Source organism: Mustela nivalis (assembly GCF_964662115.1).
Source record: "Mustela nivalis genome assembly, chromosome: 17".
In the NCBI taxonomy this organism is placed as follows: Eukaryota; Metazoa; Chordata; class Mammalia; order Carnivora; family Mustelidae; genus Mustela; species Mustela nivalis.
The window spans coordinates 8,177,511-8,198,102 of record NC_139036.1 but is presented as its reverse complement, the minus strand read 5'-3'; the positions used below and the strand labels follow the sequence as shown (position 1 = coordinate 8,198,102).

General features: G+C 57.0%; 3 protein-coding genes across 7 annotated transcripts in view; 2 read left to right on the top strand and 1 right to left on the bottom strand.

The window, feature by feature from the left end:
- The window catches only part of LOC309852155 (zinc phosphodiesterase ELAC protein 2-like), a 3,064-nt gene extending 1,500 nt beyond the window's left edge, over nucleotides 1-1,564 (top strand). Inside the window, exon 4 of the mRNA XM_082708463.1 lies at nucleotides 1,507-1,564. Within this exon, the coding sequence (XP_082564589.1) occupies nucleotide 1,507 (1 nt within the window). The 3' untranslated portion in view covers nucleotides 1,508-1,564. The remainder of the gene's footprint in view (nucleotides 1-1,506) is intronic.
- On the top strand, nucleotides 1,512-17,966 carry ELAC2 (elaC ribonuclease Z 2). Its single transcript, XM_082708462.1, has 20 exons — nucleotides 1,512-1,564; nucleotides 1,958-2,026; nucleotides 2,844-2,951; nucleotides 3,907-3,965; nucleotides 6,118-6,176; nucleotides 6,294-6,366; nucleotides 6,995-7,107; nucleotides 8,385-8,480; nucleotides 9,290-9,428; nucleotides 9,505-9,590; nucleotides 11,323-11,441; nucleotides 12,461-12,557; nucleotides 13,757-13,895; nucleotides 14,258-14,296; nucleotides 14,420-14,529; nucleotides 14,996-15,095; nucleotides 15,177-15,297; nucleotides 15,415-15,493; nucleotides 15,991-16,135; nucleotides 16,722-17,966. The coding sequence occupies exons 2-20, from the start codon at nucleotides 1,999-2,001 to the stop codon at nucleotides 16,956-16,958; spliced, it is 1,947 nt and encodes a 648-aa protein (XP_082564588.1). The 5' UTR covers nucleotides 1,512-1,564; nucleotides 1,958-1,998; the 3' UTR covers nucleotides 16,959-17,966.
- The window catches only part of ARHGAP44 (Rho GTPase activating protein 44), a 164,013-nt gene continuing 161,355 nt past the window's right edge, over nucleotides 17,935-20,592 (bottom strand). For 4 of the 5 annotated variants that reach the window (XM_082708461.1, XM_082708460.1, XM_082708457.1 and 1 more), the window contains one exon: nucleotides 17,935-19,387. In XM_082708461.1, the coding sequence (XP_082564587.1) occupies nucleotides 19,248-19,387 (140 nt within the window). In that variant the 3' untranslated portion in view covers nucleotides 17,935-19,247. The remainder of the gene's footprint in view (nucleotides 19,388-20,592) is intronic. The other variant, XM_082708459.1, reaches the window with a different exon arrangement.

Sequence of the window (20,592 nt, the reverse complement as noted above, 5' to 3'; positions counted from 1 at the left end):
CCCATATCTGTTGTCTCCTGTCCCGTCTACTGTGACAGCTGCATATCCCCCCACAGTGGCCAGAGGGGTCTCTGGCCAGAACCCTCCGGGCTTCTCTGCAATGCAGCACAAACACCCATTATCGGGCCTGCTAGTCTTCTGGGCCCTGGCCCTTGCCTGCCCTCAACATCTGTCTCCAGTCTCCCTGCTGGTGCTCTGTGGGCTGCTCTCGGCTCTCCCCTGAAGCCCCTTCCCATTCCAGGGCTTTCTTTCTGAGCCTTTGGGGCTCTGCCGAAAGGCTATGCAGTCAGGATCCTGCCCGACTCCCCACACAGGGGCCAGGGTGTCCCCTGTGTGTCCAATTTCCTGCAGATCTTAAGCGTGACTGCTGTGACCTGGCTATTCGTGCGTATTCATTCCAGTTTTGTCGCTGCTGCATTTTTAAGTTGCACCAGGGGAGGGACCTTGTCCCCTGCACACTGCTAAACCCTAGGCACCTGGCATATAGTGGACACTCAGTAAATATTTGTGTAAAGGCGGTTCAGGGTACTAAAGTTCATGTTGATGCCTCCTTTTTAAATTTCTATTTATTTATTTATTTATTAAGATTTTTTAATTTATTTGACAGACAGAGATCACAAGTAGGCAGAGAGGCAGGCAAAGAAAGGGGAAGCAGAGAGCCCGGTGTGGGGCTCATTCCCAGGACCCTGCGATCATGACCTGGGCCAAAGGCAGAGGCTTTAACCCACTGAGCCACCCAGGCGCCCCAGATGCCTCCTTTTTTTAAAGATTTATTTATAAGTATGAGGTGATGGATGTTAGCCACATGGTGGTAATCATGTTGTAATGTAGACTTAAATCATCTTGTGCAGCTTAAACTTACACAATATTATGTGTCAATTACATTTTAGTAAAGCTGATGGGGGGGCAAAATAAACTAAATTAAAAAAATAAAAACTAAACTTTTTAAGCTTTTTTTGTAAGATTTTATATATTCAAGAGAGAGCGCGTGCGCATGAGCAGGGGGAGGGGCAGAGGCAGAGGGAGGAGCAGGCTCCCTGATGAGCAAGAAGCTGGATGCTGGACAAGGGGCTCAATCTCAGGGCCCTGGGATCATGACCTGAGCCCAAGACAGACACCTAACCAATTGAGCCACCCAGGTTCCCCATCTACTAACTTTTTAAAAAAGAGAGTATAATAAAATACTGATTTTTTTTTTCTTGGTGAGTAGTTTCAAAGATTTTACTTATTTAGAGAGTGTGCTCATGTGTGGGTGAGTGGGGGCAGGGGCAGAGGGAGGGAGAGAGAGGGAGATAATCTCAAGTAGACTTCCTGCTGAGCAGAGACCCCCATCGCAGGGCTCGATCTTACGACGACCCTGAGATCATGACCTGAGCCAAAATCACGAGTCAGACCTGCAACCGACTGAGGCACCCAGGCTCCCCTATGTTGATGCGTCTTGATAACTCTTGTGCTGCTGTTCTGCCTTTATACAACCGTCACTTCTTCTTCCTTTGTCTTTTGTAGGAAAAATACCTAGAAGCTATCAAGATATTTTCTGGTCCATTGAAAGGCATAGACCTGGGTATGTTCCTGAGTGTGACTCCTCATCTGCCATCTCTTTATTCTGCCTACCCCGGTCTCCCAAACTAGAATCCACAAAGCTTGCACTAAAATGAACCTTAAAACCAAGTGTTTCATCAGTGAGATGGATTTTGAAAATAATGCCTGTTGTAATTTCTGTGCCCCCACGTCATGCCTGCAGATATAGGTTAGAGATGGTTCTCAGTGAGACTGTTGTGGCTGCACCGGGAGTGAAAATACATGGGTGCTTCTTGCCTAAAAATGGTCATTTATTCGAGACTCTGGGTTCAGTGTAGATTCCCAGCAACATTCCGGGGTAAATAGTTGCTTGTGGCTGGTGATCTGGAAAGCCCGTTTCCCCCCAGCACAGTCACTGTCGGTCTTTCTCGCGCAGCTGTGCGGCCCCACTCGGCACCAGAATATAAGGACGAGACCATGACCGTCTTCCAGGTTCCCATATACAGTGAGTGCGTGAGTCCCATTTCCCAGCAGGAGGGAGGGATGCAGGTCCCTGGCCAGGAAAACGTGGGGTAAAGCTAGAAACTGCTGGAATATTGACTGGCTCTGTGTACCCAGTTTTGTGTTTCTGAATATGATCAGGAAATTTAGCTGAGGAATTAAGACATGGTTCCTGCCTTCAGGGAGCTTATGATCTTACAGACAGACCTGTTCAGCTCCTAGGTAACGATCGTGGTTACACTTAGGATGTCCTAATCAGACAGCATCAGAAAGTGGGTGGTTCTCAGAAGGGCTCATTTATTTCTTGGGGCTTACTTGCCGCAGATGTAAGTACCCCTCTGGGGAGAGGATGCTGAAGAGGTTTGCATGGTAACCTTTTCTGTGAATACTAATGCTGATAGAAGTGTTGCGAGCAGGTCACAGGGTCCCGGGAACCTTCGCAGGCCCCAGGGCGGATGGTGTGGTTTTGACTTAGGGACACAGAGACCCTGCCATGTCCGTGCTGCCCGGGAATCTGGCCAGTCACACTACACGCCAGGTTTTACCAGTTGTGAGGAGAACAGAGGACCCTGGGGACATTTCCTTGACACTAGTCTGATCCCTGCCAAGTGCTGAGGGGACACAGATGAGAACCCCCCAACGAGGGGCAGGGGCAGAGGAGTCGGGCTGGCCAGGAGACAAAGCCTGCAGGGTGCCTGTGGTGGAGGGGAGGGAGGGGAGCTGTGGCTCGGGCGGAGGCTGCCTTGGTCGGGGAACAGCGGGTCTCTGGCCAGGAGCTCACCCCCGGGGCGTGGGGTTTGACTCTCTCCCCTGCCTACCAGGCGAGCAGAAGTGTGGAGGGCGCCAGGCATCCCCGAGCCCAGAGCGACTCAGTCCAGGACGGTCTTCGGATTCAGGATCCGCTGACAACGAGCAGCACCTTCCAGATGGTAACGCAGTTTCCACAGAACAGTGCCCCTGTTCAGAGCATGCTTTTCTTCATCACTGCCCTTCATGCCCGACGTTGGCATTGTTATCCCATGAGGCCCGTATCGGGCCTCTGCCCCGATCGTCCACAGCCTCGGCGTGCTGTGGCCCATGGGGACAGTGGGGAGGGTTGCCGTGAGGGCAGCAGTACGGAGCCCTGGGGCTGACCCCCAGCACTGGGTGGGCCCCAGACTTCATGTTTGGTTTCCCCAAAGGAAAGCAGGGCCTGGCAGATTGGTTCATACAGAGGCTTTTGTGTTTTTTCTTTAGCACAATGGAATTTTTCACGAATGCAGAAAACTGCTGAGCTGACCACTCAGGTCCGTGAGCAGACCAGACCCTTTTCTTCCAGAAGGACAGCCTGCTGAGAAACTAAGTTTAATGCCAAGCTTAGTTGTGTGGGATGACTGGGACCCCTTAAGGGGGCTGTGGTCCCATGTCAGGCAGGGCTGATGCGTTCTTGCTCCTGCCAGGATCGTGTCTGTCTGGCCAGGAGGTGCTCACCCCGGGAGCTGTCCTCCCTGGGATGGCCCAGCTGAGGGCCCACATCCGCGTTTTCTCTGCAGGCCTGTTGGCTCTCCTGGTGTTTCATGTACGCTTCTTTATAAAGCACGTTACAAGTTACTTATTCTCTCTCCTGACTATGGGGGTAAAGTGTGTCATGTTTTAAAGCATTTCACTAGCTTGTTCTAAAGCTTTTCCCACTGGTGATTTGTGTTTTCTATTCACTCTGACCTCAGGTGTGAGTAGGAAAAAGAACAGGTCTGGGGAAAGAACACCAGTGTTTCCTCTGACCTTTATACGGAACTGTCGCATCCATTTAATTTGGTACCAAATTAGACTTCAGACAATCATCAGTCTGTGAAGCCTGTAAATCTTCCTGTTTGCCTTGTTACAATCTGATTTGTTTTTCCTCAGGTATTGGCCAGAAAAAGAGCGGCAGGGACCCCTCCTTGGTGGTAGCTTTCATCTGTAAGGTAAGCAGCTGCCTGTCCGGTGGGCTTTCAGCGAGCGTGTGATGGGGACCCTCCATTAGCTCCCATCCAGCAGTTTCAGAGCCAGTGGCTCCAAAGACCCCTGGTTTACGTTTGCCCACAGTGGGCCACCTTGCACTTGAGAAATGGAGGCGGCCTTGTGTGCCTTTAGGTGCATCGGGCTTTCATTCACACTCCTCTAACTCCTAATTCTACTACTCCTAATTCTACATTTTGTCCTTTTACCATAGCTGTTCAGCTAGTAGCATCAGACTCGTTTTCATGTTGACCAGCATTCCCTGGGTCCGCAGATCTGTAGCCGGTCCAATTCTATGGAAATTCGGTTACTGTAGGGCATTTGAAAAATTGGACCAATGGCCTGGCTTTAATCGGGCTTTGCGCTAAAATAGGATTATCTGCGGCAAGGCTCTAGGTTGTCATTTTGTGGGCAGTGATGATTTTTTGAGGAGTAACATTGACTTTAAAATATATTTGCAGTTCTTATGAGATGATCACACCCACTGGGGGAAACCCTTCTGGAAGGTCAGCAGTAATCGTTATTAGCTGCAAGTTCATTATCTCATCTGTCCCCGTATTTCAGTGGTCGTTTTTATGAAAGTGCAGGACAGTTGTCTACAGGCTTGTTCCATGTATATTTCTGAGTTTTTAGGCAGCAAAATAATTTTCCAAGTAGGTTTCTCTGGCCATCTGTAATTGTATTAGGGCCCTCCCGCCTTCCTCAGTAGAGGTGGGCTGGCATGTGCTCTGGGTGCCGGGCCACGTGCCCCTGTAAGCCCTGGCTGTCCTCAGCTACTGTTCCCAAGACCCTTTTGTCCCTCCTTGGTCATTCGCTGTGCCTTCTGAGCGCTGCTCTCATGGGTCGGCCTGTGGGCCGTGGTCCCTCTTCTAGTTAGTGTGCTACTGCTCAGCGGAGGGTTTGGAGGCAGTAAAGCTGACCTAGTCCAAGCTCTGGGGGGTGAGCGAAAAGAGACCCAGCATGTGAGGGCCTGAGACACAGACTGTCCCGTTAGGAGAGCATGGGCCTCAGATGGCTGCCTGCCAGCTCGGGGCCTCGGGGGCTGCACTCTGCTTGTCCTCTGTGTTCCACATGCCCCGCACCCTTGGGTGGGAACAGTTTCTTGTGGGTTGAGCTCATCTCATTAGGGAGGGAGGGGTTTTGCCCACCTTAGGTCTGCAAGTCCCTGTGAAACGTTAGAGCACTTGGTTTCCATCCTGAAGCCCATTTGGGTCTGTGGAGGGAACGTTTGGTCACAACAGGCCCAGCCAATGACCTCATCTAAAGGTGTCATTGGAGCTCATCGTCTGTGCCTTATATGCACACACTTGAGCTGTAATCCCTCCTCTAGGATAGCGTTTGCCAAGCCAGAAAATTCTAGAACCCTGGTAAGGCCGGAGGATCCAAATCGGGGACTTTGCCTTGACTAATTTCCTTTTAAAGATCTAAGGAAGAAAACGAAAATCAAATGTAATTTAGTACTCATAGACTTACTGATATTTTATGTGCTTTCTGGGTTTTTTTTTGTTGTTGTTATTACATATGAAATAAGTAGATCCCGAAAATACACGTTTTCAAGGACAGAATGACGGTCCTGAGGTTTGTGGCAGGATTGTTGTCTGTCGTTCTGACATAATAAGAGCGTATCGGGGATTGTTCATTACAGCTTTCCTCCAGGGTGCAGGTAGTGCCGCAGAAGACTGTCCATGCTTTTGTTACCCTGTCCCCGTCACTGCATGGTCCGGGCTGTCAGACCGAGTGCTGGTCGTGTTCCGTTACCTCCTACATGCTGTGTGCGAGATGGTGTTGGTCCCCAGGGACACGAAGGAGCCTTTTTATTTGATTTGGAAATGGACCGCATTCTATTACATCCCTAACAAGTTCATGTGGGGCCCTAACGCACCATGTTTTAAATCACTGAGCTTCTAGTCCTAAAATATTTCAGAATAGCTGACTTCTTCAGAAGGTAGCATGGAAGGTAGCATGCTTCCTCTCAGAGCTGTACCCGGGCTGCATTCTGAGGAACGATGCAGTGAAGCCAGAGAGTTGCGCTTGGACAGAGGCTGATGGAAGCCGGGCTTCCTCCCCACCGTCCCCCCAACCCTGGCTGAGATGGTGTTTATGTTCTCTTTGTCACAGCTTCACGTGAAGAAGGGAAACTTCCTGGTGCTCAAAGCCAAGGAGCTGGGCCTGCCAGTGTGAGTGTTGGCGGGGGGCTGGGGGGGTGCGTGCTTTTGGGCCTGGAGGCTGGGGGTTGGGGAGCACCCGTGTCCCTGCTGCATCCTGTCTCACGGGCAGCCGGCCCCTTCTTTCAGCGGGACAGCTGCCATCGCTCCCATCATCGCTGCCGTCAAGGACGGGAAGAGCATCACTTACGAGGGCAGAGAGGTGAGGCGCCCCATTTTCATGATGTTTCGGCAGTGACGGCTGGGGCCTGGAACACGGGTCCAGACCTCACATTTGAGGAAAGCGGGACAGCTCGGATTTCCTCACTGGGCTGACTGGTACAACAGGGTCTCTTATCTGGACTTGTCCTGCTTGGCCACGCTGGCTACATTTGGGCATGTCTGCAGAGCACCTACTTAGGATTTGAGGGTCCTCCTCCCAATGGTTGGGTGCTGTCCCCTGTCCTGGAGGTCCGGGCATTGTCTAGCAGCAGACCCTTGAGGATGGACTTTAGGCCCCCGGCCCTAGGGAATGCCACCGTGTTCTTAGCCAGGATGTTTTCTCCGGTGTCTAAGGATGTCCAGACCGTGGCCACAGACCTGAGGGCACCTTGGATGTCCTGCCTGGTTTTGTGGCCACCCTGGGTTTGAGACGCCCTCTGCGAGCCACTGCCTGGCATACAGCAGCGGAGCACGGGGAGGGCACGGGTGGTGATTCCCAGTTGGTTTTGCCCTTGTTTGGGGACAGGGGACGGAGTATGTAAGGGGGGAGGCGTTGACTTGAAGGCCATTCGGTGTGTTTGCCGAGCTGCGACTCTGCCCTGGGAGAGTCATGACCCCCATGATTTCAGATTCTGCCCGAAGAGATCTGTACTCCTCCAGATCCTGGTCTTGCTTTTGTTGTGGTAGAATGTCCGGATGAAGGATTCATTCAGCCCCTCTGTGAGAATGCCACCTTCAAGAGGTAAAGAGGGCTCTGGGGGTGGGGGGTGCCCCGCCGACATCGACAGGGTGTCGGGGGTCTGCCTGACCCGCGGCTGCTCCTGGCACCAAGCCGTGACCGCAGAAGCCCACGCGTTGAGTTCAGACTCCTGCCTGGTGGGCTATTTGCGCACAGCCTTGGTAGTGAAGTTAGAAAAGATCGAAAGCCCGAGACAATGTGCAGACTAGAAAACCAGTGGCCAGTTAGAGTGCTAAGTCTAGGACACACTCTAGCACTTTCAGTTCTAATTAATACCCCAGTTGTTATTGGGGTTATTTTTACCCAAGTACGTTTCCTTCACTTGCCTGTATTGAACCTGTGAGACTGTCTTGGTCGAAGGTCCCCATTAAGGGACGGACTCTCCGTCCGGGCACAACATTCATCTGCTCTCCCATCGCCCAAGACGGCAGACCCCTTGGCGGCTCAGCTTCCATCCCAGGTAGCTTTGCCCCCTGACGTCGGTGTTTCCATTTCTCTCCCATTCTCAGTGGTTTATTCTCCCTGTGTTTCTCCGGTTCCTAATTCGTATTTATGATTTGCATATAGTGCTTTATTCCGCTTAGCACAACAGATCTTTTTCGGGCAGCCATGATGTTTTAAGTTCGCGTTGGAAGGTCTTCCTGAGATGGACTTTGTTCTTTCTGGGTCCTGTGGTGGCACAGGCTTCGTGTTGCCGTCAGGTCACGGGCAGCAAAGCCACGTAGAGTGGCTGTGAGCTGAGAGGCGTGTGTGCTGACGCGATGCTGCCAGGTTTACCTGCACGACCCATAGACACTGCGGGTGCGTGTGCGGAGGGGTAGGTAGGAAGTACTGCGTGTGCTTTTTTTAAAAGGGAACCGGAAGGAAGCACCTCAGTGTTCGTAAGTGATGACTGTAGACGGGGGAGTAATAGATGATTTTAATTCTCTGTGCCCGTGGCTCGGGTCTGCTGGAAGGCAGATGGCCAGGTGCGACTGCAGGTGCCCAAAATTCACATGGGGAAGGTCCTGTGAAAGTGAAAGCAGAACTAGTGCTGGGAAGGCTCAGGAGCAGCCCCAGAGCCTGAGGACTAGAGAAGCCCCGATGTGGTGTCCTGGCGGGCTCAGACACTATGGGAGCAGCCTGGGCACAGCCTGGTCTGGGCATGGAGGCCGGAGTCACTGCAGGTCCTGAGAGCAGGCCACGCGGTGCCCTTCCCTGGCCGCCGGGTATCCGTTTGGGAAGGTTCTGTGTGTGCGTCTATGCAGAGCCCAACTGTGCTCCTCCTCCCTTCTGCCCAGGTACCAAGGCCATGCCGATGCCCCCGTGGCGCTGGTGGTTCACATGGCCCCACAGTGTGTGCTTGAGGACCCCAGATACCAGCAGTGGATGGAGAGGTAGGTTGCATTTCCCTCTGTCCTCCCTTCTGTCCCCTTCCTGCCAGGGCTCCCTGCCCTCCCCCAGCTGAGGGAGCAGCAGCCTGTAGCTCTGAACCACCACTAGGGGGTGCCATGCACACGCACTTGCTGCTGGTGTCCAGCTGGTGTCCAGTGTCCCGCTTCGCACTGGGGTCCTAAGATACAGAGTCACGCCCTCAGTTTCCAGGGTGAAGGCAGTGTGTCGACGACTCTGCAGCTCATTCCGTTTCTTCCCCTCTTCCCCCTCCACCCTGCGAGGCAGGTATAGCAGTGTTCAGTGGAGAAGAGGTCACCCTGCCTTTACCCTGGGGCCCCTCGAGCTTGGCTCGGCACCAGGTGGGAGTGTTGGAGCTGCACTGGGAGCCCGGGCGAGGCTGCTGTTCTGCCTCCCGCCTGCTCCTCCCAGGTGCACCCGTGGTCCCCGCAGGCTCTTCACCCCTCCTGGCCCACCTCCCTCTCTCCCTCCCTCCCTGGAGGGCATGAGTCTTAAGGAGCCTTAGGATGCCTCTGCTTCTCCCTCCCTGTGCTGCTACTCCACTGTTCCCAGTGCCTGGCTGGAGGCCCCTGACCTCTCAGCCTCCGGGTTCGTCTGGGGCTCCTGGCAGCACCTGCCGGGGGGTGTGAATCTGGGCCCTGGACTTGGAGGCAGAGGGGCGGGGCGGCCAGTGATTCTGAACCCGCACTTACTCTCCGACCCCTTCCCTCCACCTTTGCCCCCGGTGTCACTACCACCCCTGTGGTGGGCGTCTGCCGTAAAGGGCGCCGCGAACACGCTGTCATTGCCGTAGGTTTGGGACCGCCACCCAGCACCTGGTCCTGAACGAGAGCTGCCCGTCCGTCCACAATCTCCGCAGCCACAAGATCCAGACGCAGCTGAGCCTCATCCACCCCACCATCTTCCCCCCGCTCGCCACCCCCCGCCGCCAGGTAGTATCCCCTGTGGTCCCCTGGCCTGGTGTCTCGCCTTCTCCTTCTCTCCACCGAGCGCATCTGTGTCTTCCAGGAGGAACACGCCGCCCTCCCTGTGCCCACAGTCCGAGGCGAATGTCTCCTCAAGTATCAGCTCCGTCCGCGGAGGGAGTGGCAGAGGTCTGTGCGACTCCGAGCGGATGGAAGGGTCTAGATCGGGGGTGCCCAGCTCTTCTCCGGAAGGGCCCGGCGGTGTGTGTCCCAGGGGTTGAACTCTGCCCCTGCCACGGGGGACAGATCGGGCCTCGGGTCCAGGGAGTCCCCCAGCAGGGTCGTCCTCGCCGGAGGCCACTCTGGTTGGGGTTGAGGTGGGGAGAAAAGGCCAGCGATGATTCTCTTTCCTAAAGGTGTTTTCCCTCCTGAAAACTGTGAGGGGATCCACTGTTTCACAACAAAGAACATAAGCATTTGATGGAGAAGATTAGGCAGCTGTGATCCGGCGATCCTATCCTCCAAGACAGGAGATAATGATCGTTAACATTTTGTTTTTTGAATTGGACCATGTGGGGAATAATCTTTTGGAAAGTGTGTGTGTGAGTCTGTGGCCTGACCGGCCCCTCTTCTCCTGCGTCATGACTCGCTACGTAGCCTTCAGGAACGAGGCTTTTCTGGGTGCCCCATGGAGGGATGTTTGCTCATTTCAGAAGTTTCTAGGTTGTTTTTTTTTTTTTTAAGATTTTATTTATTTACTTGAGAGAGAGACAGTGAGAGAGAGCATGAACGAGGAGAAGGTCAGAGAGAGAAGCAGACTCCCCATGGAGCTGGGAGTCCGATATGGGACTCGATCCCGGGACTCCGGGATCATGACCTGAGCCGAAGGCAGTCGTCCAACCAACTGAGCCACCCAGGCGTCCCTCTAGGTTGTTTTCTTAATGAAGCGGGAAATGCTTGGAGTGTGTCTCAGTGGAACTCTGTCCCCTAGAGCAGTTCTCGGGTGTGGGGCTGCTGGGTCACGGTGTGACCCGTTCCGAGGCCTCTGCCCCAGTCCAGCCAGTAATCCCCTCGTGGGTCATGTGTCCAGTGTGCGTCTGGAACAGGTTGCATGACGGGGGGACCCCCAGGTGCGGGCTTGGGACTTCGGAGCCTGCTGTCCGTGTCTGCACAGGTGGTTCGCACACCTTGACTGATGGACCTGGCATGATGCCCAGATCCTCCTTTACCTGGGAGTGCACATCCCAGGCCTCGTGCACTACTCTGGGGAGCTGGCCGGGCCTTACTGCATGAGTTCACGGGGGAGCGTAGTGCCCCGTCAGGGTGGAGAGCCGCTGATCCGCGGCCGGCCTCTCCGTGTGCCCGGACCCTGCGAGCATCAGGGCCTTGCTAGAGACAGCCCCAGGCTGCAGCCCCGTGGTGCTGGATCAGGGCCTGCATTCCACAGGGTTCTTGACATGAGCTGTGCCCACGGTCGTGTGGGAGCCGCTGCTCTCGGGCCAGGCTGGTCAGCTAGGACCGTTTGACCCTCCTCCCGTCCCTTCCTCGGGCTCCCAGGGGACATCAGGCCACGTCTGGAGACATTTGTCGTTGTTACAGTCCGGCAGGGGGTGCAGGTGCTGGTGGCATCTGGTGGGCAGAGGTCAGGACCCCCCGCTGGATGTCAGTATTGCCAGGATCGTTAGATTCTGAGCTGAGATGTCCTGAGGGGCTGTTTGGAACGTGCTCTGAGACCCCCGCTTTGCTGAGAATGGTTCCTCACGGTAGGGGAGTAGAACTGGCCTGGGCTTGCTTAGTCTTCCGTCTTGATTTGGAGAACTTTATGCAGATTGTGTCCATAAGTTGGTTCTGGATATCCAGATGGGTGTGTGCTTGAGGCCACGTGCCTCCTGTGGTCACAGAGATGCTGTCCTCCCTGCAGGGATGCTGTTATTGTCTGCAATCCCGATGAATTCATCGCTGAGGCCCTGGAGCTCCCCAACTTCCAGGAAAGCGTGCAGGAGTACCGCAAGGTCGCGCAGGCCGGCCCAGACCCAGCAGGTGAGCGGTAGACCCCAGAGCCGCCTTCCTCTGTGGGCCACTGCCCTCCTGCAGGTGTTTTCGGAGCACTCGGGAGAACCACAGCTTGGCACCGTCTAATGAGGTCTAGTTCCATGACCCAGTGCGGCTTTATTCTTTAAACACACCCGTGCCCGCGCCTGCTCGCCTGCCCTCCCCACCAAGACCAGTTCAATCCAAGCATTCGGCAATGGCGCCCAGCCTTTGTGTGACAAGTACGCACTGTGGGCCATGGTTCTGGGCGCTCCTGCAAGACCCTGCAAAGAACTTTGGACCGGGCCTCCGACGACGCGAGATCTGGTCCTGGCCTGGCTATTGGGGAGCCATGGCAGACCAGGCCACATCCCTCACCTTGTTGGGCCTTCGTCACCGCATCAGGAAACGCCGTTGTGGGGAGCTTCAGGACTGCTGCTCTAGTAGTTGGCTTTTCAACGAGTGCTAGAAACTGAGAACGCCGGACTAGAAAGCGGGGAGCGTGAATGCAGCTGGGGGGTCTTTCCCTCCATGGCATGTTCTCTGGGGGAGTCTGCCTTGACTGGTGTAGAGCCTCCCCTCGTGGAAGGGGCACATCGGGTCTCCCTGGACTCCGGTCCTGGCTCTGCTTCTTCCCCTCTGGAGGGCTGACCCTCTGAGCCTGTTTGCTCCCCTGTAAGCCCAGGGTTCCTCCCAGCAAGGTGGTTATGGCACCTGCAGGAGAAACAGGTCTGGTGGTAAGGGCTGGACGCCAGGCAGACATCAGACCCTTGAGCTAAATGATTTGTAGCCTGAAGAAGTGCCCTTTGTGCTGTGAAAGAGCTAGAGAAGGTCTCTGGAAAGAAAGGCTGTGGGGTTTATTTGCTGTGCCTTGCAGATGGCCACTTACCCACAAATAGCCCGGGGCCCTGCCTCCAAGGGACCCCTGCCAGGTGGGACCTCTGGCCCTTCCTGGGAGGCAGGCCCTACCCCTCTCATGAATGCTGTCCCTTTGGGTAATGGACCCTTCTACTGTGTGTTTTCCACAGAGAAGAGAACCCAGTATCCAGAGATCGTCTTCCTTGGAACGGGCTCCGCCATCCCGATGAAGATCCGAAACGTCAGTGCCACGCTTGTCAACATAAGGTACTGCTGCTGTCCCAGAAGCCCTTCATGCAGTGGGGCACACGCGTACCCCCCCACCCCCACACCCCCAGCCCGGGGCCAGTTTGAAGACGCAGCCGTGTGAAAGCGTGTACACTTGTCACCTTGGCCGGAGTGCCCAGAAGGGGAGTCGTGGGTGTTAACGCCTTTGATAGTTCCTGGGAATCCTGACTTCATTCCCTGTTCTGTTCTGGACAAAAACAGCCAGCTCTGCCGGGGGCCATGCACCTTGCTAAGAAATGATGTCACTGAATTTTCACAGTAGGCCTAGGAAATCGTGATTCACCCATTTCCTTGATCGCTAGACTAACGACCCAAGAAGTTACTAGTTCCCACAGCTGGTCAGGGGCGGACCTGGAGCGTGAGTTGGTGTCTACACTGCTGGCTGGGGCATGCCCTAACTGGTGACCGCCGGTGCAGGGGGGACAGCTGCGGGGTGTGTGCGTTGGTCTCGTGATCAGCCCCCCAACTGCCAGTGGGTTTTGAGGGATTCTCTTGGGTTTCCTGGTGTCCTTGCCCCCAGAGAGGTCAGGCTGGGTCCCCAGCTGTGTTCACTTCTGCAGGAAGTGCAGGTTGGCTCTGAAATTTTGCTTTGTCATTCTGGATGCTGGCGGTGGAGGGCAACCAAGCCGCTAACGCGCTCGTCGCACACAGCGCTTAGAAGTGCACTCCGCTAGCAGAAACACCCCCTCTGGGACACACTTCTCTCGCCGCTGAGGACATGCAGTGAAGCGGCTCAGCAGGCCCGGCCCGTCCTCCCTGGGGTTTGACAAGGGTAGCAGGTGCACAGCAGCCAGATCTCCCATGTCCACGCCCAGTGCCCAGTGCCGGGAGCACCCACAGGGGCGTCACCACGTTCCGTTTAAACAGTCTGAGGTGCATCCTTGGGGCTGTGGTTTTTGCCCTCCCGTTCCCCAGATTGGGTGCCACCGTCTTTGTGGCTCTGGGGACTCCGCATACGTTCAGGGGTTTCAGGGTTCCGAGGCTAATCAGTGCTTTCGTATAATGAGCTTGGACGCTGGAAAACGGCCTTCATGTTTAGAGAAGCTTCTCGGAATGAGCACGAGGGGTTGTGGACGATGTAGGAAGCACAGAACCGCTTCCTGCTCTTCTCGCTGAAATGCAAACCCTCCAGACCTCGAAGCCTTGCCTGGTGGTGTGACTGTCGCTCTTGTCTGCAGCCCTGACAGGTCACTGCTCCTGGATTGTGGTGAGGGCACGTTTGGGCAGCTGTGCCGTCACTACGGAGACGAGGTGGACAGGGTCCTGGGCACCCTCGCTGCCGTGTTCGTGTCTCACCTGCACGCGGATCACCACACGGTGAGCGACAGCAGATGACAGAGCCCCAGCGGACGGCAGGGGCTGCTCTGGGCGCCGGCTTTTCCTCTCGCTAGTGCTGTCACTCAGCTTGGGGAGCCTCCTTGTCCCTCTAGGCGCCCCACTGTCCTGCAGCAGCGAGGCCTTGGCTGGCCTGCTCCGAGGGTACCTCATCTGGAGACGGGAGGCCTGCTGTCCCTGGGCTAGCTGGGTTCCCGGTCCCCACCCTGGTCACACTGCCCATGGCAGCGTTGGGGGATTGTGGCCGATAGGGAGGGAGGACGACTCCAGAATGCAGATATTGGGCAGAAAGCTGACTTTGACCGTGGCTCAACGCCGTGTCCCCTTCCACCCCGCCCCCACAGGGCTTACTCAATATCCTGCTGCAGAGAGAACGGGCTCTGGTGAGTGTGGGCCTCGATCATCCTGACACTTGAGTTTGGTGGCTTGCACGTCTGCAGCCACACCCCCTGTCACCCGGAGCTGTTCCTGCTGTGGACTCAGCGGCTCCGGTGTCCTTGTCTCAGGCATCCCTGGGGAAGCCGTGTCCCCCACTGCTGGTGGTGGCCCCAACCCAGCTCAAGGCGTGGCTCCAACTGTACCACAACCAGTGCCAACAGCTGCTGCAGCACGTGAGGTGAGTGACAGCGCCCCAACCCCTGGCAGCACCTTTCCTGGGGGTCAGGGGAACCAGCGGCCGGTGCCTGCTTTCATACGGGTGTCTTCTCTGCCCTCTTTGCGATTCTGTTCTGGTCCTGAGATTGTCCACGAAATACTCTGGGGCCAAGTCCCTGAGCAGTGCCTGGCACAGGGCTGGCCCCTCCCATCCCGGGGTGGTCTGTCTGCCTGCCCAGGGTCTATCCCGGCCTGTGGGGCGGGCCTCCCTCTACCCACCACGGGCAGTGCCCACCCACCAGGTCCCTTGCCACAGCCTGGAGGGCTTGGTTTGGCTCTTTTTAATTGACTCCTCTTTCCTCTAAGTGACAGGTTTGTGTTTCTTTATGATAAGGAGTTTGGAGCTCTGCAACCAGACGCTTGAACTTGGAATCACGTTAAAAAAACTCTTTCATGCTCACTGTTGAACCGTTGTTGTGTCCGCCTAGCCTGATTCCTGCCAAGTGCCTTCAGAGAGGAGCGGAGGTCTCCAGCCCCGCCATTGAAAGGCTGGTGGGTTCGCTGCTGGAAGTGTGTGAGCTGGCCGAGGTAAGGGCGCACCCACGGTTGGGGGAAGCGGGGCAGAGGTGACGGAAGCTCGGCTGCACAGCCGCTCGCCCGCTACTACAGTTTCAGACCTGCCTGGTGCGGCACTGCAAGCATGCTTTTGGCTGCGCGCTGGTCCACACGTCCGGCTGGAAAGTGGTCTACTCCGGGGACACCATGCCCTGTGAGGCCCTGGTCCAGATGGGTGAGTAGAGGCAGCAGACCGCGAGGCCGTCCCAGCAAGCGCATGGGGCCGGGGCAGCTCGTGCAGCGTGTCTCAGGCATGGGCTCTGCTCCACGGGCCGCACTCATTACTCCCTAGGGAAGGACGCCACCCTCCTGATACATGAGGCCACGCTGGAAGACGGCCTGGAGGAGGAGGCCGTGGAAAAGACACACAGGTAGGGGAGAGCCCTGAGCCGCAGTGACCTAATGTGTTCCCTCCCGGGTGACGCCCGGAGAGCCTCATGTCAGCCCTGCGGGGACACTGCTCTCTGGTGACAGTGACAAGAGGCCAGCCGGCCTGCTTCCCGCCGAGGCCGTGGGGGTTTCTGAGAATACTCCCGGTGCCCAGGCGTCAGCAGTCAGCCACGTCAGGGAACTTCCCCGGGGCGGATCTGGGCTTTGCTGGGATGAGGGTATGTCCTGCCGCCCTCCCTCCCCCACACCCCCCAGCCGTGAGGAGCCGCCTGCCTGTTCCCTGCTGCCCCTACCGACGGGAGGGGGTCCGCCAGTGCTGGGTCCAGGCTCCATCTGGGGGTGTGAATGAAGACTCTGGTCCGTACGAGAGTTTGTGTTGGCCGGAGACATGGCCTTCCCAGGGGGCACGGGGGAATCTAGGGGCCGGGATCTGGCCTGTGCTTGGGACATCAGCCTCACATGGCTCCTCTGTTGGCAGCACCACATCCCAGGCAATTGGCGTGGGGGTGCGGATGAACGCGGGGTTCACCATGCTGAACCACTTCAGCCAGCGCTATGCCAAGGTGCCCCTCTTCAGCCCCGACTTCAACGAGAAAGTGGGGATCGCCTTTGACCACATGAAGGTCTGTGCTGCCCAGGCCGGGTGGGGCTGGGGTAGAGGCTGCGCTCCCTCCGCGGGGTACTCGGGGCCAAGGGTCAGAGGGGTCTGCACCACCACCACCACCATCCCGCTCCCTCCCGCTGGTTGGGGCCAGCACCAGCTGGGACTGCAGGGCTGCTGGAAGTGACTGGGGGACTTGGGCCCGGCCCTTCCCCCAGCCAGGTGACTTGTGCCTCAGCACTTGCTGGGGAGACTGTGTGCTCCACTCCCTATGGGGGAGCCAGCCTCGCCCCTCTGGCCCCTCTGAATGAGGGCAGAAGCCAGGGTTTGCCTCGGAGGACGCTGGTTTTCAGAGTCTGGACTGCCTCTCCTTTCCGGAGGCCCATTCTGTTTTACCCCCTTAGCCAGGAGTTGGGTGTCAGTGCCCCTTTCCCGAGAAGCCTTCCTCCCTCTCCCCTGGCCTCACCCGTTTTCCACTACTATCAGCTGCCACGAAGGTGGGTGAGGAGGGAGCTGGTGCCTGCCCTGTGCAGGGGGCAGCGGGCCCCCTCCGTCTCACTCCTGCCTGGCCTCGGGACGCACGTCTTGAATCTGGACTCGCCTTCCAGGTCTGCTTCGGGGACCTCCCGACAGTGCCCAAGCTGACCGCGCCGCTGAAAGCCCTGTTTGCCGGTGACATCGAGGAGATGGAGGAGCGCAGGGAGAAGCGGGAGGTGCGGCTGGCGCGGGCGGCCCTGCTGTCCCGGGAGCAGGTGGCCGGCCCTGAGGACGGGATGTCCCCGCACAAGCGGGCCCTCGCAGAGCAGCCTCAGAGCCCACAGAGCAAGAAAGTCAGGGCACAGTGAGGGCGCGGGAGGGACCCCAGACTCGGGAGGCCGGCATCCTTCGCGTGGCATGGCATGGGCTCCTGGCCTGGTGGGAGCCGGAGGGCTCCGCTCAACGGGGAGGCACTGGGGCACAGGGCGGTGTGCACGCAGGTCTCGGTCGAGACCCATGCATGGGGATGGCCCTGTTGGATGCCTGCTACGGCCGGTCCTGACACGACCGCGGGCCGTGAGGCTGCTAGATGGAAGAATGGGGACAACTGGACCTTGGTACAAACCGCTTTTAAAGAAGTCACATGGAAAAACGACGTGCCCACGCCAGCTCCAGCCAAGTTACTCGCTCTGCACGCCCGAGGCAAGCCAAGTCCAGGAACGCTGGGTCGTGGACAGGACTCCAGGAATAGCCTTTCCAAAGACAGAACACAGGGACGAGGCGGCCTGGAACCTGAATGCTCTGCTTTGTCCCAGTGCCCTCTCCGAGCAGGTGTGTCCCTGCTCTGCAGGGCTGCGCTTTCTGGTACCCAGCGTGACCTACAAGCCAGCTCTGATTGCAGTGACGACCCAGGGAGCTGCCATCCTGCTGTAGCCTAGTTTCTGACCCAGTCAAGCCATGTCAGCTGTGCCCCAGCAGCGGCTCAGGAACAGCCACGTCTTCCCGCAGTCCCAAGGGGAAGTGGAAGCCACCTACGTGCTTTGCCTCACGGCGAGAACAAGACCCCCGTCACCGCCTTCTGTGGGGAGAATTGGATGTCAGGTTAGCCAACTCTTGCCCCCTTTGGGATTTGACAACACTGAGATTAGTGTATGGAGATGAAATCATCTGATTAATTTGGTACTTATTTGTGAGGACACGGAGCTTAAAAAGCTCAGGTGATGTGGAAGACAGACTGAGGAGTTAGCCTGGCCCAGCCGTGACCTCCGATGTCCTCCCGAGGGGCACCTGCATGGACATGTGTCCCCAACAAGCTTCTTATCAACACATGAAGATAGGCCACGCTCAGGGATAATAAACCTATTTTAATAACATTACTTTCGACAACTATTTGTACATGTATTTAAAGGTAACTTTCGACCCCTGGGCTCCCTTACAAACTGGGGACGCACCCGTCCTTGCCAGGAAGTGAGCAAAGCTGTTAACATCCAAAGTTGGTGAATCCCCCCATTGGGGCAGTTATCTTACACTGTGTTGGGAAAAATAACTAAGCCTTTAAATTTCTCATTGTACACCTATACATTGCTTTAGTTTGGCTCAAATTAAACAAATATAGATTTCATATATACAAATATTATATCCTGTATAGGTATATTATCTATTTTTAAAAGGATAAAATTGGAAAGTTTGACTTGGCATGCATGACCCGAATCTGTCTCTCCCTCAATCCCAAAGTGTGACTGGACTCCTGGAGACGCGATGGGACTCCCCGAGGGGGAGCGTGGTGACCCACAGCTGAGCGAGGCCTGACACAAGGCAGGGCCAGTGGCACCCGCCTCCCTCGTGTCCCCTCAGGCTGCCTTACTGTCCTCCACGTGCTCTGGGAAACAGATTTATTGCTAATCCCTGTGGCCGCCTGGAGGGAGAGGCAGCTCCGGCCCCCATTGCTGTCAGCAGAGGTTGCTGTGGGGTGCGGGGTGGGGGGGACTGTGCGCCTGATCATCTTTTCAAACTCAGAAGTACAAAAGAAGGTCCTGACGGGAGCGCTGTCTCGGGGTCGGAAAAAGTCAAACTGTTAGGAATTGAAACAGGTTTTGTCTTTAGCCATTGACTTTAGAGCCCACGCAGTAAGGGCGGCCTGAAAGATTTTTACACGGGCTGGCCCCCTCCCCTGCGCCCCCACCCCAGCTTGGGCAGTGGGCCTTCTAGGGTCCAGACCTCGTGTGCTGTAGGGGAGAGGAACCCTCCTCCCTCACCGGAGGCACGAGGCGTCAGAGTGTCAGAGCCCGGGCAGCAGCCGCGGGTGGACCCCGGCATGCCGACCCTCCTGCACGCCGCCCCTACCCCCACCAGCCCACACACCCGCAAAGGACCTTTCTGACACCGAAGCCCTTGGGCGGAGGGGGTACCGCTGGGCGTGGAGGCTAAAGTGGATCAAAAGAGGCACAAAGTCAAAAGGCAAAGATCAAACAAAAGGCCAGAGTCACCACCCCGAGGGAACGAAGGAAGTCTGCACCCGCAGGGGCCACGCAAGCTGGAGGGGACCGCGAGCGAGCGAGCCGCCCAGCTGCAGCCCCGCAAGCCCAGGACGCTCCGGGGCGGGGCGGAGCGTAGTGGGCGGGGCCCGGGTATGTACACGCGGGGCGGGGCGGGCCGGGTCAGAGGGCGGTGCTCTCAGACTCCTCCTCCGAGTCCCTCTTCTCTGTCACCGAGTGTAGCCGAGCGTGCTCCAGGGGGCTCAGGCGGAGCGGCGGCCCGAGCTCTACGTGGATGGAGGGGATGTCAAAGTGGACGAGATCTGCAAGGCGGCAGAGAGAGAGGCGGCTGAGAGCGGCGGGAGGGGGGTGGCGGGGTCACCGGCCGGCGCGTCCTGGGGCTGGCGGAGGCAGCCTGGCGCAGGGTCGGCCTGGGGCTGGGCTGCTCTGCTTCCGCTCACCCCGTGAGCGCGCAGGACCAGAGCACCCTGATCCCACCCCGCCCCGGGCCGTTCCAGGAGCCCTGCGACAGCTCCCGCGCCACATTCTCCGCACACCCTCCGGCTCCATTTCCGGTGGGGAAGCTGCTTTCAGGGCGGCCGCAGGAAGGGAGGATAGGAGGCAATGAAAAGCACCCCGTTCTCCAAGTCCGTGAACCAGCGGGGGAGGCCGGGGGGCAAACACCACATCTGGGCATCGGGACAGCTGCCCCCCTCCCAGAATGTCCTCACTGCAGGCACTGAAAGGTCATTCTGGAGATGGTCAGGGAGACTGCCCGAGGCAACAGAGCTCCGCATCTGCGACTCTGGACCTCTGCAAGTTGGCAAACACCAGGCCATTCCTTACAGCCAGCTGCTCTAAGGCAAGGCCACAGAGCGGGGGACGGGAGGGACAGTGCTGAGCTTGTGGACCCCGGGGGAGCGTGGAGGGCCCCAGAACCAAGGACCCTGGCGGTGTCACCCCTCCTTGGCCTACCTCGTTTCTGGCCCTACTTAGCCTTGCTGTCCTCCTGGAGACCCAGACAATGGGGGTGGGGGGTGGAGTTCCTAGAACAGGGGCAGCCCTGGGTCAGCCTGGGGTGGGTGGGCTGGTTTCTTAGTCTTAAGCTTTTTTTTTTGAAAGTCAACATTCAAGCCTAAACGTACCATATCAGGTGGACAAACATTTGGACACTGTGCTAGAAGACACACAAACATGGAAGCTGTGGGACAGAGGTCCTTCTGTCACCAATCCCCCCCACCCTCAGCCCCCAAAATGTCATTCCTGTCTTCATCTCACTGCTTCAGCACAGAGTTAGGGGTCCCAGGCTCGGCTCTGCCAGTGACACTCGCTCCTCCTGCCTCGAGGTACAGCTACAGCAGCCTGTGTCCTGCCCTTTCTGCTGGGGCCACCTGCTGTTAGATTTCAAATCCCATCTCTGTCACGTCAGGCAGCAAGTGTGGCCTCGGGCATGTTTACCTTCCCTGTGGCCCAAAGGGGAATCCCAGAGCGGATGACAGGTTTGATTTGGACCTATCAGGTCCAATCC

Bases quoted from the DNA above. Each gene is read 5' to 3' on its own strand.
- ELAC2 (XM_082708462.1), top strand. From the start codon at position 1,999: ATGACCGTCTTCCAGGTTCCCATATACA. The intron at 6,177-6,293 runs GTGAGTGTTGGC...CCCTTCTTTCAG, and splicing joins AAGGAGCTGGGCCTGCCAGT to CGGGACAGCTGCCATCGCTC. The intron at 15,494-15,990 runs GTAGGGGAGAGC...CTCTGTTGGCAG, and splicing joins GCCGTGGAAAAGACACACAG to CACCACATCCCAGGCAATTG.